The sequence below is a fragment of the Musa acuminata genome, chromosome BXJ1-7 (assembly GCF_036884655.1).
Source record: "Musa acuminata AAA Group cultivar baxijiao chromosome BXJ1-7, Cavendish_Baxijiao_AAA, whole genome shotgun sequence".
Lineage (NCBI taxonomy): Eukaryota > Viridiplantae > Streptophyta > Magnoliopsida > Zingiberales > Musaceae > Musa > Musa acuminata.
The window spans coordinates 38,783,372-38,798,682 of NC_088333.1; the positions used below are offsets into that span (position 1 = coordinate 38,783,372).

Genomic DNA, 15,311 nt, shown 5'->3' on the forward strand with positions numbered 1-15,311 from the left:
AAATTCCAACATCCATTTTTCGGTACGAGGGAATGTAAATCAAAGAAACATGTTTCAAAACATGGTCTTCGCTAATGCAAATATATTGCGTGTGGGATAAAAACTTCTAAGCAAATTATACTCTGTGATCCGATAGAAATTTATACCATGAGATGAAATACTAAATTGTCAGTAGTCTATCGTCAATGACACTTCAGCTAATTTCTATATAATTGTATGTCGATAAGCACTGAGAAGATAATTGGCAGTTCTTTTGTCATTTCTCATCAAGCATGGCATGGAAAATTAACTTCTTATTCTTTTATGACAAATAAACCGAAAAGCCACCTCATAGACTCCTAAATCCAAATTCAGATAAAGTCCAGATGATGTTATGTCATTCTATCTCAAAAAGTCATTCGACACTAAATTATTAATAAATCCATAAGCAGTTGAAGTGTCAGCAGCATAATTCCCAATCAACAAGACAGAATCTAAAGAACTTTGGAATTAACTCATTGCAAGGTATTTAACTAAAAAATCGAGCAAATGCGTGATCAAGATTTAAGAAAGACAGATTCTTCTCACACAACAGGTATTACCACTGAACCTAGCGAACAGGCCTCACAAATAAGCTGTCGTAATCAAAGTCGAGAAGAAGAAAATACATTTCTAGATGACGTCGGAAACTTAAACAGTCCTACTGACTCACATACATGGAAAAATGAACTAAGAAGAAGGTTAGCGACTTCTGTGCATCTGAAAAGCACAAAGCAGTGGCGACGAGTATTTATGATGAGCATCCATTGAACAGACTCAGAAGCAAGTTAGAGAGATGCCAAAAAGCACATGATATAGGCAAGCATGACACAAGTTAAATGGGAAAAGTACACACCATATGGTAATGAAACAGATAATATGATTTAGTTAATTTGAAGCAATCAAAGTACTTGTTCAAATCACTAATTTCAAATTCAAATGTACCATGAACATCAAATGCAACAAATGATTGCCAAATTAAAATAATTAGAGAGGGTCACCATCTGCGAAGCTGGAACGAAATTATTAGCACCAAAGATTGTAACACGTACTGCCATGAATCATGGAGAGGAAGAAAATTCGATATGAAAACCAATAAACAAAAGTAGTGTATATAAAATGCAACAAATGATTGCAAAATTCAAACAATTAACGACAGTTACCACCTGTGAAGCTGGAAATTTTGAATACCATCAAATATTTGTAACACATATTGCCGTTAGTTTTCTTCCATGATTCACCCAATTGCATACAAACTCACAACCAAAGAAAATGGAAGAAGATACAAATGGAACCAATCTCTCAAGAACTTCAAGTTTCAATCGCAATGATTGTTCAAAGGCACAAATATATAAACAAAAGTCTCTTGACACAAAATAAATAATTGATAAACTCAAAATATTGAGCAATATGATAAATATAGTAACAGAAACAAAACTGAAAAATGCACCCAGCTAAATTTTCTTCTTACGATATTTTAACAAATAAGAATCACAAATAACTGCAACTCAAAGAAATCAAGATAACAAAATTTATAAAGAAGAATTATTTGGATGTCGCATGAAATATCAGTACTAAATGTTATTGAGAAACAGATAAGATAATGATGTGCTCAAAGCTCTGCATTGAAAATGAAAATGAAAGTTAAAGGATATTTTTTACACCGTTTGGACATCCACAAAGATCAGGAAGCAGTATGATCTAGTCCCTAGCTTCCTATATGGTTCACTTGTGAAAAACAAAGGAGAGGAGAAACAAAGCGACTGAAAAAAAAAAGGTGAACTGATAAGGACTTGAGGTGTTCACCATGTCTGGTTTTGTAATGGTAGCGAGATAGCAAATTAAAATGTCGGTTTGAACATGATTTATGCCTCAGCAGCCCGTCGAGGCTTGCTCTTCCGCCGGCTTCCATTGTGTCGAAAACCATTGGACCTGGTTAACTCTTCAGTTTTTGGTTTCAGTTCATCGCCATTCTCCTCTGAAACTAAATCAGGATTTTCTTTTACTTGAGAGTACCTCTTCCTCTTCTTCCCTTTTTGCCCCATCGAACCATTGAGCTCTTTGCTTGTCACTGTAACCTTCGTATCATCTGTCCCTTCTTCATTCTTTTCAGTATCATCTTCATCTATGTTATCCTTCAGGGTTTTCTGCAGCCTTCCCCTTCTTTTATATGCAGGAAGGGGTTCTTCACCATCATTATCCAGATCCTCATGACTTGCAACTGCTGTCAATTTCTTCCCCTTTCCTCTGCCTCTTCCCATTAACCCACAAATAAGCAACCGAAACAACTTGAACACTCACATACACTGGCAAATATAGGAAACATTATTGAGAATAATTAGTTCCAAATGCTGCAATTTCATAATTGACTTCATATCTACAATGCAATGCTCTAAAAGGCTTAAACTTTGAAGGGCTAAATACATAAATTAGACGAAGAAATCCAATACCATAAACTGCTAAATGATTCAGCATAAAGGTGAGTAACAGGAATGATTCATTATTAGGTACTACACCAATCGAGAACCTTGTATACTAAGCTAAAATAATATTGGAAAGATAAGTGAGCTGAAGGTATTTTGTTTACCAAAATGATCTTGGAATGTGCTCAAGATTGCGCAGCAAGACACAAATATTGAGCATGCAACTTCTCGAAACAACAAATGTTTTTTCTGGAAAGACTACATATTAGCCGAGAAAGATCTTTCAAGACGACAAGATTGCATGAATGATTAGATCCAAGAAAAGCTAACAATGAGGGTTCAGATGTTGCCGGCAGCACACCTCCAAAAAAAGAAAGGAACAGAAAGGATCTCCGTCTCCTAAAAAAGAAGTTGTTTTCTTGATCAAAGAACGACCAAAGATTATCCTTTTGAAGAACACTCGACCTTCAAGAGAGCCCACGAGAATCACTCGGGTCGGTCCTCAATATTGCATAGAGTGCATGATCTGTAATTTTGGGGGAAACGCAGAGACACTCGGGCTGAATCGAGATCTCAATAATTTGAAGAAACCCCAAGAAAAGAAACGATCTTTACGATATCAAATCCCAAAACAGAAGCAAGAAAGACGTCTGAGGACGAGAAGATTTGCCACAGCTTACAGTTTTCACAACTGACCTTACAGGAACAGAAGCGCATCTTCTTCGACCACCGAAATCCCATCCGCCCCAACCTGGTAAGTGAGAAACAACCCAACAAGATCGGATTTTTAACTCAGATGAAGAAGAGGAAGAAGAAATGGGCAAGAATTAATGGTTCAGATTCTGATCACTGGATGAATCAGTCAAGCCTTGCATCATAAAAGAAAGAACCAGGACTAGACTTCAAGAAGAAGAAAAGTTTCACTGAAAGATAAACCTCTGAGCCAACATATGAGCAGAGGATGCTGCTGCAGGCCACCAACGAAGGCATAGAAGTGAAGAGAGAAGAAAGTATCTCCTTTCCTTCTCAGCCCAATATATACACACATGTATAACCAGATATACATATTATATCAACTATCCTTACGATTAATTATATGGCATCTAACTTTGTAACATGCTGAAAACATCTAACTCAGTAGAACACAGGAAAAATACATGATCAAATAAAGCCTTTTACCAGTCCATGAGACAAGAAAACCCAGGGAAGTGATCAGTGAGCAGAAGTGTCCTAATTGTACTATGATGGGTGGACCAGATCAAGTGGATTCTGCTCACCAAATCAGCAACTTTTGGGCTGGTTGGTGAGAGTAAGAAACACACAAACCTTCTTTTTCCTTGAGTTACCTTAACATTATTTTCTCTATAGGGTTGGTGAGAATAACAAAGATATTATATCTCTTTTTCTTGCCACTTTGATTTATTTTTCTGGACTTAACACTTGTCCTCATTAGCAAGATAAATGGGTAAAAGATTTGTTCTCAGACTGTCTTCTTTTGCAAAATATCTGATCCGAATCTTCTGCATTTGATCAGATTGATGATATATCCTGATTGGGCTAATAAATTTCCACTCTTATTTTCTGGTTACAGTCAATATATATTACTGATATGTTCTATATTTAGGCTCTTTCTCTGATTGCAAATCGGGAAAACGTTACCATGTAAGTAGAAAATCTACATATGATTCAGTGAATCCGTTTTAAGATTTCATGTAGCTTTTTTACCATCAATGATGCTTAACTTAATTAGCTAACCACAATAAGGCAGAGTGGAAAAGAAGGTTAAAGGTTGATTACCAACAAAAATTTTGAAGGTATTAATAGTCTTAAAAAAATTATCCTATAATTAAAACTTGTCTTCACCATTTATTTTTTATAGTAAAAAATAAAAATAAAAATAAAAAATTCAGATACACGCACTTGTTTGAATCCCAAATCAAATCCAGTGGTTAGATCCTCCAAGCCACGTCCATCAGAAGTCACGTGCGCGCCACACGACCCCTTCGAGCTGGATTCAATGATGCGGACGCTCGTGAGAGGGGCAGTTTAGTCATTGCGAACAGATCATTTGCTCAGGCCAGATACCAAATAACAAAGTCTTGAGGTACCCACAATTTTTACACCGATCGAGAGTCGCACGGGCCCCATCAGCTGTCCATTCAAGGCACGGGTGGGTGACTGAGTGGGTTCTTAGGGTTGTTTTGCCTCGCGGGATCGTCGCCACCACAACGCACTAGATTGGAATCACACGGTTGACGTCCGCACCCACTGCTGCATCTCCTCCAACCTCCTTTTTATTCATTGTTTGCCAGCTCTTGTCGGGCAAGCTAGGGTTTTTGCTGCGCCTCTGTCTCTCTCGCGCGCTCCCCTTCCCTCGCCTCCGCTCCCGATCTAGGGTTTTATTCAGCCCCTTATCTTCCGCAATCCTTCGGTCCGCGGAAGTTACTGTCGCCATGGACGCACGCAAGAGGGCGAGGGCGGACGGAACCACCAACGGGGGCAGCGGCGCCACCGGTCCGAAGCGGATCAGAGGTACGCCAAGTTGAGGTTTTCTGCTTAGCTCGTGTAGGAATCTTGCTAGATCCACCTAGTTGGTCCGGATCTAACTGTGATCTAGGGCCCCCTTCTGTTGGCTTGCTTGTTGCTCGGTGGTGTTAATCTCGTACCGTAGAGGTGGATCCAAAAGCGAATATGCTGTGATGCTATTGTTTTCAGACTATAGCTTTACTTGGGGAATGTCTATCAGATGTTCCTATGTTTTCCATCTGCTTGTTGCCTTAATTGTAGATTGATGAATCATTGTCATACGGTAAGAATGATACTCAGTTGATCTATGTATGCTGAATCCTCATGATCAGCAAATCTTCCAATTTGATTGTTCAGATGTTTTGGTTGATCATGTACATTAAAAAGAAGCTCTTCTAGTGGGAGCGTTTGTTGAAGCTCATATGAGTCTTTTTTGTTCACATTGTAAGCTAGTTAGGATACCATCATTGAAGACACACTATAAACTAGAAATTATTTTGGTATTACTACTGCAGGTCACTAGTATATTCTCGTTGCTTTCTGGAGTCATAAATCTGATTACACTGCAACAATCACACATACTTCTCAATCCATATTTCTATGCTTCTGTTGCTATTTTTACCAAATGCAGCCATTTGAAATTCCGAAATCACTACATCAATATTCACAAAATTATCTTTTTTAATGACTACAAGATTCCTGATTTGTGATTGATAATATAATTCAGATATGTCAGAAGCATGAAGATAACTGATCACTGAAATTTTAACTGAGAACACATAATTAATGTTATGCTACAGAAACGGACTCGAATCCATCTGGTCTAGGAAGCAAATCGAAGCCATGCACCAAGTTTTTCAGGTTCTAATTCTAAACTGTTCAGGATAAATTTCAAGATGAACTTTTTTTAATCATTATATCTTAGTTAACCAGCAAATTTGGTTGATAATTTCATATTGTGTAATTTGTTAAGGCTAATGAATTGGTCATGCTAGCTGTCATTACAGGTTATTATAACTTTATCAAAGCTAATGAATCAGATGTCTAAGCTGTGGCACAGGCCCTGCTGGTAAAACCAACCTAAGAAGCTTATTGAAAAGTATAAATAGGGTATTTGTGGAGGTGCACGAGACATGAAGACTTCACTGCTTCAATGAAACCTTGAAGAATACCTACTGTAATGAAGATATTATTAATTGTTTCTTTAAAATACATTGTTGTGCCTAATCTTCTGTTTCATAACAGATTTATATGATGCATATCAAACTTCCATCTGGGCGGAGGGAGGTTTTAGGGATTTCCATTGTAAAAGTTAACCAATTAAAATTGTTTCAATAATGTGTATCATACTCAAATAGCTTTTTTTTTATACTTATAACAAAGCTAAAAGTTTGCAAGGTATTACAGATTTGAAGGTGAGAATGTTCCATATCATATTTTAGATGCGCAGAGGAATAAAGCTGGTTTCTTACAACCTTGTCTCTTATGTTATATCACAGGGACTAATACTTGCTATTTATAATGGTTACTGTTCCTTGAAGCTTTGTCGTTCAGCATCTCATTTGCATTTTCATTTGGTATCTGTGTAATTTTCTGGTTTGCAACAGAAGTAATTTTATGTTTTGAATTGTCGCAAGTTTCCCTACTTTAAGATGGTCATTTGTTGAAGCTGGTACCTTTAAGTAAGAGCACTTTAAGTAAGAATGGTAAGATAAGTTTGTAAGAAGATCGTTGTTATTGTTAAGATAATTTTGTAAGACAATTGTGGGGTAAGATAAGTTTGTAAGAAAATTGTTGCTATTGTTAACAGACGTTTGTAAGAAAATCATTTCGAATGATAAAATAATTAGCAAGAAAATTGTGATACATGCTTGTACTCCTGGTTCATGGCTGCCACCTGCAGGCAACTTTAAACTCCAGTTTTTCTGCTATGGAACAACCTGTATTTACTAGTCCAACCAAGTGCCATCATCAATATTGATAGCACAATACCAATACATATATTTGGTTTTTATTTTTGTATTATTTTATTCAACGTTGTCACGTGACGTTAGTCTCAATTTACGATTTTGAATATTACATCTATGTTCAATTTACATATGCTAAAAATAAGTAAAGATTCAATAGAACCAGCTGCCCAAGCATTGACCGCGTCATCAAGTCATGATCTTTCAACTCTCAGATGTTTCTCATCTACAAGTGTTGCAAAAAACCTGTAAACAAACAATGTCATTCAGTTTATTGTCTGAATGTACAAGTAGCTAGAATATTGCTTGATGCACGAGGGTGCCATGGACACACATCTGTCTTATATATGTAGAAGTACTCCAAGTGTCACTTTGTAGTTATTAGACGTTGGGTTGAACTTGGAGTTTGATATTATCATTATTACTGTTTAGGAAAAGATACTCTAAGAACATCACATGGTTGACTTTTTTGTATTTGCATATTACTTAGACTCATCTTTTGATATTATGCATTTATACAACACCAAGATGAATATCATAATCTATAACAAGTTATAGTTTCATGTGCATTCTTGAAAATTATATTACTGTTCATGTTGCATCAGGTACTTAGATTGACCTCATGTCAGATGCTTGATACTGTATTTGTCCACTTAAAGTTGTGTTTGATTTGATGTTAAAATAAATGTATATTTTCTTAGCCCATCTGACTAAGTTTCATCCCTTTTATTTGTTTGGTTGTTAACCTTGGTAACTAGCTAGGTGTATTGCATATCAAAGAACCATAAAAATGTGCAGGAAGAGGAAATTTGAGAATATATGGCTATTTATTAAGGTCTATGCTTTTGTACTAAATCTTCATTACCTAAACCATTCAGTAGGGGATGAGCTTTCAGTTAGAAATATCTAAAGGAAAATATTTAGAAATCCAATAGTGGTACTATCAGAAATAAACCGCTGAGGTAGACAATGGGTTTTGTGTTCATTAATTGGATATACCCTTTTAAATTAAGCATTAATCTAATAGTACGTTTGGAATGAAAATGAATTATTGCTTATGCTGTCCATTTTGTGATAGATGAAGTCAATGCCATAGGGCTTTTTCACTGTTTGTCCTAGATGATTTGATAATGCTAAGGATAACCTATGCCATTTATTTACTAATCGTGACACCATTCCATGAGTCATGAATTATTAAAAAAATAAGAGGACTGAGAGGTGATTTTAGATGAAACAAAGACTTTATGGTTAGTATTGTATTGAAAATATATTGTTCTGATTATTTGTTAAAAGGAATAAATTTCCGATCTAGGAATATATCCATTGAGGTTGATTTCATTTCCCCTTCAAAGAGGTTGTTACTTCACTCTTGCTTGTATAAAACCTTGGTAGTTCTTTACCTGACTCCAAGCATGTGTTCTCTCTGTAGGTTTTTTGTTTATAAATTTGAAACGTGTTTTGTTTTTAACTTGGGATTTTTTAAACAAAAATAAGATAGAATACTAGGTCAAATGAGTACAGCCATCCTTAGTTTTTAACTAAGGATATTGATTTGTATAGAGCTCAGTGGCAAAAGAGGATCCACGAACTGACCTCAAGTGGATTGTTAACTTTGATGTTTTGTTGTTCTTGTTTATCTTTGACATGCACGTGTTCTTTATTGGTCTCCATTTCTTCAGTTTGAAGAATAGCCTCTATTTTGGGATCAGCTATGGATAGCCAGATGAGATCTCTTGAATTGTCATTGTGATTTAGAAATAAAAGGCATGAAATTAAAATAAAAAAGAAATCTTTGGCTCCCAGCTGCCTGCTGCTTCTCCATAGTTGATTTTGTAAATGTTGCTGCTTTTGTTTTCTAATGATGCTTGCATCCTTCATTGATTGTAATGTGTAGTAAGTATAACATTGCTTTTTTCATGTATAGTAACTATGTCATGTGTAATCCATATTTTTCATGATTGTGATATACTTATATTTCATTATGACCTTTTAAATGCCAATGATGAGTATGTATTTTGAAAGGTGTTCTGATTAACATCTCAAGAAATTATTTTATCTACTTTTGTATATTGTTAACAATCATGATCGTGTCAGAAGTTGGAACTGGCCTTAAACTGCCTGAGTTGATTTTTTAATGATGAGATTTACCTGGAATTGTGATAGTGTTTTAGTATCTTTACTTGTGTGTTGTCTTTATGTAACACGCCAGCTCTTCTGTTTCTTGTTTCTTTACTTAAATAGCATTGGTCCCTGTCCAAGTAGAATATATTTTCATCAAAACTTTTACGTGATGCAGCACTGCTGGGTGCCCATTTGGTGAAGGGTGTCATTTCCTGCACTATGTACCTGGAGGCATTGCTGCTGTTTCACAGATGACCAATTTGGGCAACCCGACAGTCGCTGCTGCCAGAAATCTTATGCCTCCTTCAACAATCCCCAATGGTCTGCCCTCTTCTGCCGTAAAGACGCGCATGTGCAACAAGTATAATACTGCTGATGGTTGCAAATTTGGGGAGAAGTGCCATTTTGCACATGGGGAATGGGAGCTTGGAAAACCTATTATTCCATCCCATGATGGCCATATGGCACCCTCAATGGGTGGAAGATTTGCAGCCAACATGGAACCGCCTCAGCCGACTGGCCTTGCTGCTGCAACAAGCTTTGGTGCCTCAGCCACAGCAAAAATTAGTGTTGATGCTTCTCTTGCAGGTGCCATTATCGGTAAGGGTGGGATGAACACCAAGCAGATTTGCCGCATTACAGGCGTTAAGCTGGCAATAAGGGAGCATGAGTCAGACCCCAACTTGAGGAACATTGAGCTGGAGGGAACATTTGATCAAATCAAACATGCCAGTTCCATGGTGAGAGAACTCATCGTTAATGTTAGTTCTGCCACGTCGCTACCACCAAAGACTTCTGCTGCAGGAGCCCCAAATGCTTTGGGCAGTAACTACAAGACAAAGCTATGTGATAATTTTACCAAAGGCTCGTGCACATTTGGTGATCGATGCCACTTCGCCCACGGGGCGAGTGAACTGCGCAAGACTGTTCTGTGAAATGCTCTCTAGTAAATCTCTCTTTTAAACGGTTCCTATTAGCCCTTGTTGGTTGCCTTTGCATTGAGATCAGACTCACCACCACCTTGTTAGTGTTTTCCTCCTGTGCTGTAGTTGTTCTATAGCAGAGAATGACTTAAGAGACCTGTAGTACTCATAACTTTAGAGCATTTAGTTCTAAAGAAGCTGGTTTTTTTCTATTTTGCTCAGTTGTTGGAATAGACCTGCTAAAGCTGTTTGGTATTAACTAAATGTCTACTGAGATGCTGCTACAGCTTTTCTGCCTTCATATACTTGTTATCTTGACTATGATTTCTCATGGTCTATTATCAGACTGAATCTATCTTGATATGGAGAAGAAGGTTTTAAACTACTAATAGCAGCTTGTCATTGTGTTGGCATCTTGTTGTTTATGATTATTAGCTTTGAACTTGTATGACAATCAGTATATAATATCCATATTTAATTTCACATTTGAATTGGAAAAGGATTTAAATAGAATTATAAAGACTTCATGAGCGTATTATTATCAGTATAGAGAAATTATAAGCGTTGGCAGAAGAACCAAAAATGACCGTCATCTTCTTAGGAGAAACAACATTGTCACCTCATAAATGGCCAAAACAAGAGCTCAATAATATTGGATTATAAATTATGTAATGTCTATACATAGAACATTTGTATACAACCTGTATTAAACACAGAGCAGATAGATGACAACCCCAACCCAAAGGCTGGTGGTTTGACATAAATATTTTTCCTGAGCATAAACTAAGTATACATGAGATATAAAGATGAGATGAATGCAAAGGCTTCCAGATTTACTGCATACTAATGACTAGTAACGTTACAGAGCTATGCTAAGGTTATTCACAGCATGCTTGACAAGCTCCACTTTGGTATTCATCCGTACGATAAGATGAAGATGGTGATGCTCAAGCTGAGTAGCTCCCGGTGAGTGGATTTGTCGTTCCGATGTTTTCTCCTAGCATCAAAAGCTTTCCAGAGCCAGAAGCGGGCTCTGAAGCATGAGCCTGCTCAGCTTCCTTCTTCCCTTCAGCAGTGAAGCTGCCCACAATGATCTGCAATGACCAATTCTTTGTGATACCAACAGATCACTGAGTTGAAGAATTGGACAAAATACTCAAGTTCAATAGCTACATAGGTAAAATCGCTTGAAAGAAGATATCGCGACCTTTTTCAACAGCAATATAACATCCTTTCAAACAGTATCACGTAAAAAGATTGCTAAGACAAACCTGCTGGGTGAAAATGCACAATTCTTATACTGGAAACATCATTGGTTCTTGTGCACAATTCAACAATAAGTTTGGTTTACAATAAGATGTTCATTGACTCATCACTTAAACCAATGAAAGTTTTTAACTCTCAAGGAGTATTAAGTTTTGTAAGGGCTGTATATGTTTAATCATAGTAAATGATGTGAGAATCCGAACAACAGGTAATAATCCTCAAAATTTTGTGTAGAGAACATCTCGGTTATATATTCCGATACTAAGTTTTGAAGATAAGAGGGTGATGAACTTCCACAAATAACAAAGAAAACAATTCATTGAAACAGTCACTCTATTATGTGTCAGAACTGATCCATTCACTTAAAGAATCTCAAACAAGAATCACCTGGACAGGGGAGGCTGCTGTCAAAAGCCCTTCCACTCCACCACCTAAAACATGACCATCTGGACCAGCCAATGAAACACTGAGACCACCGGTTCGGCTGCGCTGCCCACCACTCTCAGACAGCAGGAATGATCCAGATAGTGACAATATTTCAAAACGCCCCTGCTTTTAAAGGTTCAAGAAAATGTAAACAAAAACCAAAAAATAGGTAAAGTTGTGAAGACTCATTGAATCCGTATGTCTCGGATCATCAGTATACTGAAGCAGATAATAATATGATATCATTAAATTATTACCAAAAACAAGGATGATCTATCAGCAATAGCAATATGAAAGATCAAAGCAGATAAACTGGCTATAATGTGTCACGAATTATGAAGACAAAGCTTGGTGGCAAAAAAAGATCTAAGCCTGCAAAGATAATTTAAATACAGATGGCAAGTTCCCAAATCAGACCTCATATGTTACAGTACCACCAGATGTTGCAGCCTGACGAAGAGTCACATTTGAAATTGCACCATTGGCAGACAGAATACAAACTGCACGGGTGCTTTGCTGTGAGAACGCCATTATCTTTGCTGATACATCCTGAAATATAGCAAGCAGGTAGTTACAGTTTAGAATTGACTAAGCTGAACATAAATTTTAAAACTACATGCAATACAACCTGCAACCTAATCCCAACTAACTTGTGACTGACTTCTTTCTCGAAAGAGTAATCAGAATGATTATTTAGAACAAAAGGAAGAGTAACCAAGACAAAAAGAGAAAATCATCCACACAGAAGATACCAACAGGGTGCAGTTGATCTATCCAGGAAATCAAATAGAATGGTAAAAGATATATCTGATGAGAAATGGCACAAAGAAAGTGAATGCAGGGTGTCTGTTGGTGGCCTTGCCATTAGACATTATACAAGCACCATAACAGACTTCCAGAATTAGGTCGTGAGGTATGTGAAGGCTTTATTTGTAGGAAAGAGCATCTCACAAGTAGGTCGCCAAATAGATCCAGTCATCAAGAATTGGATAGCTGTAGCAGAGCCCACAGGGTAAATCTATAAAACAAGTGACAGTGACTATTTAAAGTACGGATTCCATTCTGCAGAATATTTGAATTGAGATGTCATAAGTTAATTGAGCTATGCGTCTCTGTTAATTGAGCCATTTATTAGAATCAGATTAGGACAATCAATTTTATACCATTTATTTCTTTTACCTAATTTCTCAATGCAGAGAACCTCCTTTCTGTTTTTTCATGTATATCCATATATTCCTCTCCCTTTGATCGTGGTTACTTGAAATTGCAATGATCAGATCTAATGATTCGCATTGCGATTATATTATATGTGACAAGCAATGATAAATCAATATCTAATTGTTGCATTTAACTCAGCACCAAATAAATGAAAAGCTCATACATGGGTTCAGATAAGATGCCAGCTATCTATTTGATGACAATATATGGATATTCACTTGATCAGTCATCTCTATTAAAACTCTGGATGAGAATTTTACCAACAAAATATGACTATGAAGTTCAAGTTGTTACATCTTGACCTACAATTGGGTATTGCATGCAAAAAAGTTATGGGCTACAAGAAAAAAGGGTGATGCAATATAAGATATAGTAAACATATAGCATGCAGATAAGCAGAAGCTGAATTTTGGATTTTTACTAATGACTGCTAATAATAATATATTATAGTTCAAAAAGCAAAGAATAGTAAGCAAATGAAATAAAACAATGCACAAAGACTCCAGAAGGCAGTATACCATAATTTGCATCTCTCCCGTGAGAATATGAGTTTTCTAGCTTAACAAGGATCTGAACTCAAATAAAGTGGTCTCTACCATAAATAAAGTGCTGTGAGTAAAGGTGTCCCATTAAAACAAAACAAAATAAGTACCTCTCCAATCTTAACTGTAATAACATGTGGAATAAATCCAGCCCCTGCTGAACCTGCAAGCAGTTGTCCTTGTAAGAACAAAAAATGCTAAAGATGCCAATGAAAAATTTACAAAAGACAACAATTCCAGTAGAGGTTATCCAGACAACAAGAAAGTCATTATGAAACAAAGTTTCTAAGAGCAAATTAATAATCAAACGATGATAACAGAAAGGCTTAATATAATCTTATTGAGAATGACAGAAATGGTATACAGAACCCAAATTTTAAATCAATTAACATGTTATATCTAAAAAAACATCTGTAAATTCAATAAGAAATAGACACAAATTGCCAAGGAAGAACCACATGAAGCTTTAGTTGAAGTTGAACCATATCATGGGGAGGCTTATAACTATTCCAGAAATTAATACCAACATATAACTAAGAACTACGGCTTACGATGTGTCACATTAAAAGCATGCAGTGATAGATGGCAAGGAGCAAACCTTGCCTTATGTAAACAATCATTTATTTTATTCTGATAATTTATCAAATGGTCATAAAGCAACTTCTGATATTTCATTCTTTGCAACAATCTACTAACAGAATCAGACTCATTCCTCGTTGGAAGAATAAGTAGAAGCATGTGACTACGAAATCCAATTGCAATTGGGTGAGAATCTAGATTACCCAGAGCTTCTAACTGCTTTTTCTTGCTTGAACCCGGTGGACGGCCTCTCGCTTTCTTCACGCCCTCTGCCGCAGCTGTTGCTGCGGCATTAGCAGCAGCAGAGAACGCTCCAGTGGTCGGAGGAGCTGCAGGACCTGCGGACACTGGGTTCACCGCAAGGATCACTTTACCATCAGGACCATACTTCCTTGGCCGGCCACGCTTCCTCTTGAATGGCTCTCCGGTGCCAGCACCAGCACCGACGCTGCCGTTGCTGCCACCGCCCGCTCCTTGGTACTGTGAGGGAACACTACCACCGCCCAGCGGCACAGATTCATATGCCGCAATCCCGTTCGAGCCGTCGACAACCTTTATATTGAACACAGGAGGCTGAAACCTTGCTTCCATGGATCCACACGCTTGATGTGTTACCACTGTTACAATCCCAACCGTAGACGACGAAGAGAGATCACTGCTTGCCGCCAAAAAAGATAAAAGAAAAAACAGATTTTTATGATGCCCTTCTAATCAAAAACCTCGAATTTACACTATATTATAAATTTCAGGTATTAAAAGGGGAAATTCTTCGAATTTTAATCAATTCTTTTTCCTAAAAAGAAAACAAAAGAAAACAACAAAATCGTAGTTTTATACTTCGAATATCTAATTAAAAAGAAACAAAATATAATTAACAAGAGGAAGCCGATAAGAACCCTAAACCAAAGGCTCAAAACCACTAACCGGACCAGTAGACGGCCGGGTATGAAAGAAAAGGCCGGCTTTAGGTAAGAGAAAATACAAATCCCGACCCCTAATGTCAGGTAATTAGAAAAGAAATTAAAATATAAATTACGAGATCCGGTGGGCCGAATCCACGCAAAAATCCTCTTTGGTACGAAAGGGGAGGACCGGGGAAGGCGAAGAAGAAAGCACCTGCGGTGCGAGGTGAAAACCCTAGAAAACCTTGCGGAAGAATCCCCGCTTCGGAGAAAGACAACAAATTTGTGGGCGGAGTGGAGAATTCAGAATTCTCCCTTTTGATTTCACATGCAAACCACTGTGCTTCACTGGAAAATTTTGTATTTATTATACATGCGTTTTTACAATAGGCAAGTAAGA

The 15,311-nt window shown here is 37.1% G+C and overlaps 3 protein-coding genes across 8 annotated transcripts; 1 reads left to right on the forward strand and 2 right to left on the reverse strand.

Annotated features, from left to right (window-relative positions):
* Positions 1 to 1,614: 1,614 nt before the first annotated feature.
* Positions 1,615 to 3,486, reverse strand: LOC135679266 (uncharacterized). 3 transcript variants are annotated; one of them, XM_065192799.1, is made up of 3 exons: positions 3,378 to 3,486; positions 3,138 to 3,192; positions 1,615 to 2,324 (listed from the first exon to the last, which is right to left on the reverse strand). In XM_065192799.1, exon 3 carries the CDS (start codon positions 2,277 to 2,279, stop codon positions 1,884 to 1,886), a length of 396 nt encoding a protein of 131 aa, XP_065048871.1. In that variant the 5' UTR covers positions 2,280 to 2,324; positions 3,138 to 3,192; positions 3,378 to 3,486; the 3' UTR covers positions 1,615 to 1,883. The 3 variants fall into 3 exon arrangements, with proteins under 3 accessions (XP_065048871.1, XP_065048873.1, XP_065048872.1); XM_065192801.1 differs by lacking the exon at positions 3,138 to 3,192 and having other exon boundaries at positions 3,378 to 3,474; XM_065192800.1 differs by lacking the exons at positions 3,138 to 3,192; positions 3,378 to 3,486 and adding an exon at positions 2,606 to 3,124.
* Positions 3,487 to 4,742: 1,256 nt separating this feature from the next.
* On the forward strand, positions 4,743 to 10,190 carry LOC135679268 (zinc finger CCCH domain-containing protein 31-like). Its single transcript, XM_065192802.1, has 3 exons — positions 4,743 to 4,973; positions 5,768 to 5,828; positions 9,231 to 10,190. Exons 1-3 carry the CDS (start codon positions 4,895 to 4,897, stop codon positions 9,988 to 9,990), a joined length of 900 nt encoding a protein of 299 aa, XP_065048874.1. The 5' UTR covers positions 4,743 to 4,894; the 3' UTR covers positions 9,991 to 10,190.
* A 415-nt stretch (positions 10,191 to 10,605) lies between these two features.
* LOC103992385 (AT-hook motif nuclear-localized protein 10) lies at positions 10,606 to 15,311 on the reverse strand. 4 transcript variants are annotated; one of them, XM_009412060.3, is made up of 6 exons: positions 15,126 to 15,311; positions 14,213 to 14,664; positions 13,541 to 13,593; positions 12,088 to 12,219; positions 11,632 to 11,796; positions 10,606 to 11,072 (listed from the first exon to the last, which is right to left on the reverse strand). In XM_009412060.3, exons 2-6 carry the CDS (start codon positions 14,598 to 14,600, stop codon positions 10,926 to 10,928), a joined length of 885 nt encoding a protein of 294 aa, XP_009410335.2. In that variant the 5' UTR covers positions 14,601 to 14,664; positions 15,126 to 15,311; the 3' UTR covers positions 10,606 to 10,925. The 4 variants fall into 4 exon arrangements, with proteins under 4 accessions (XP_009410335.2, XP_065048876.1, XP_018684233.2 ...); XM_065192804.1 differs by having other exon boundaries at positions 15,046 to 15,204; XM_018828688.2 differs by lacking the exon at positions 15,126 to 15,311 and adding an exon at positions 14,934 to 15,112 and having other exon boundaries at positions 11,632 to 11,793.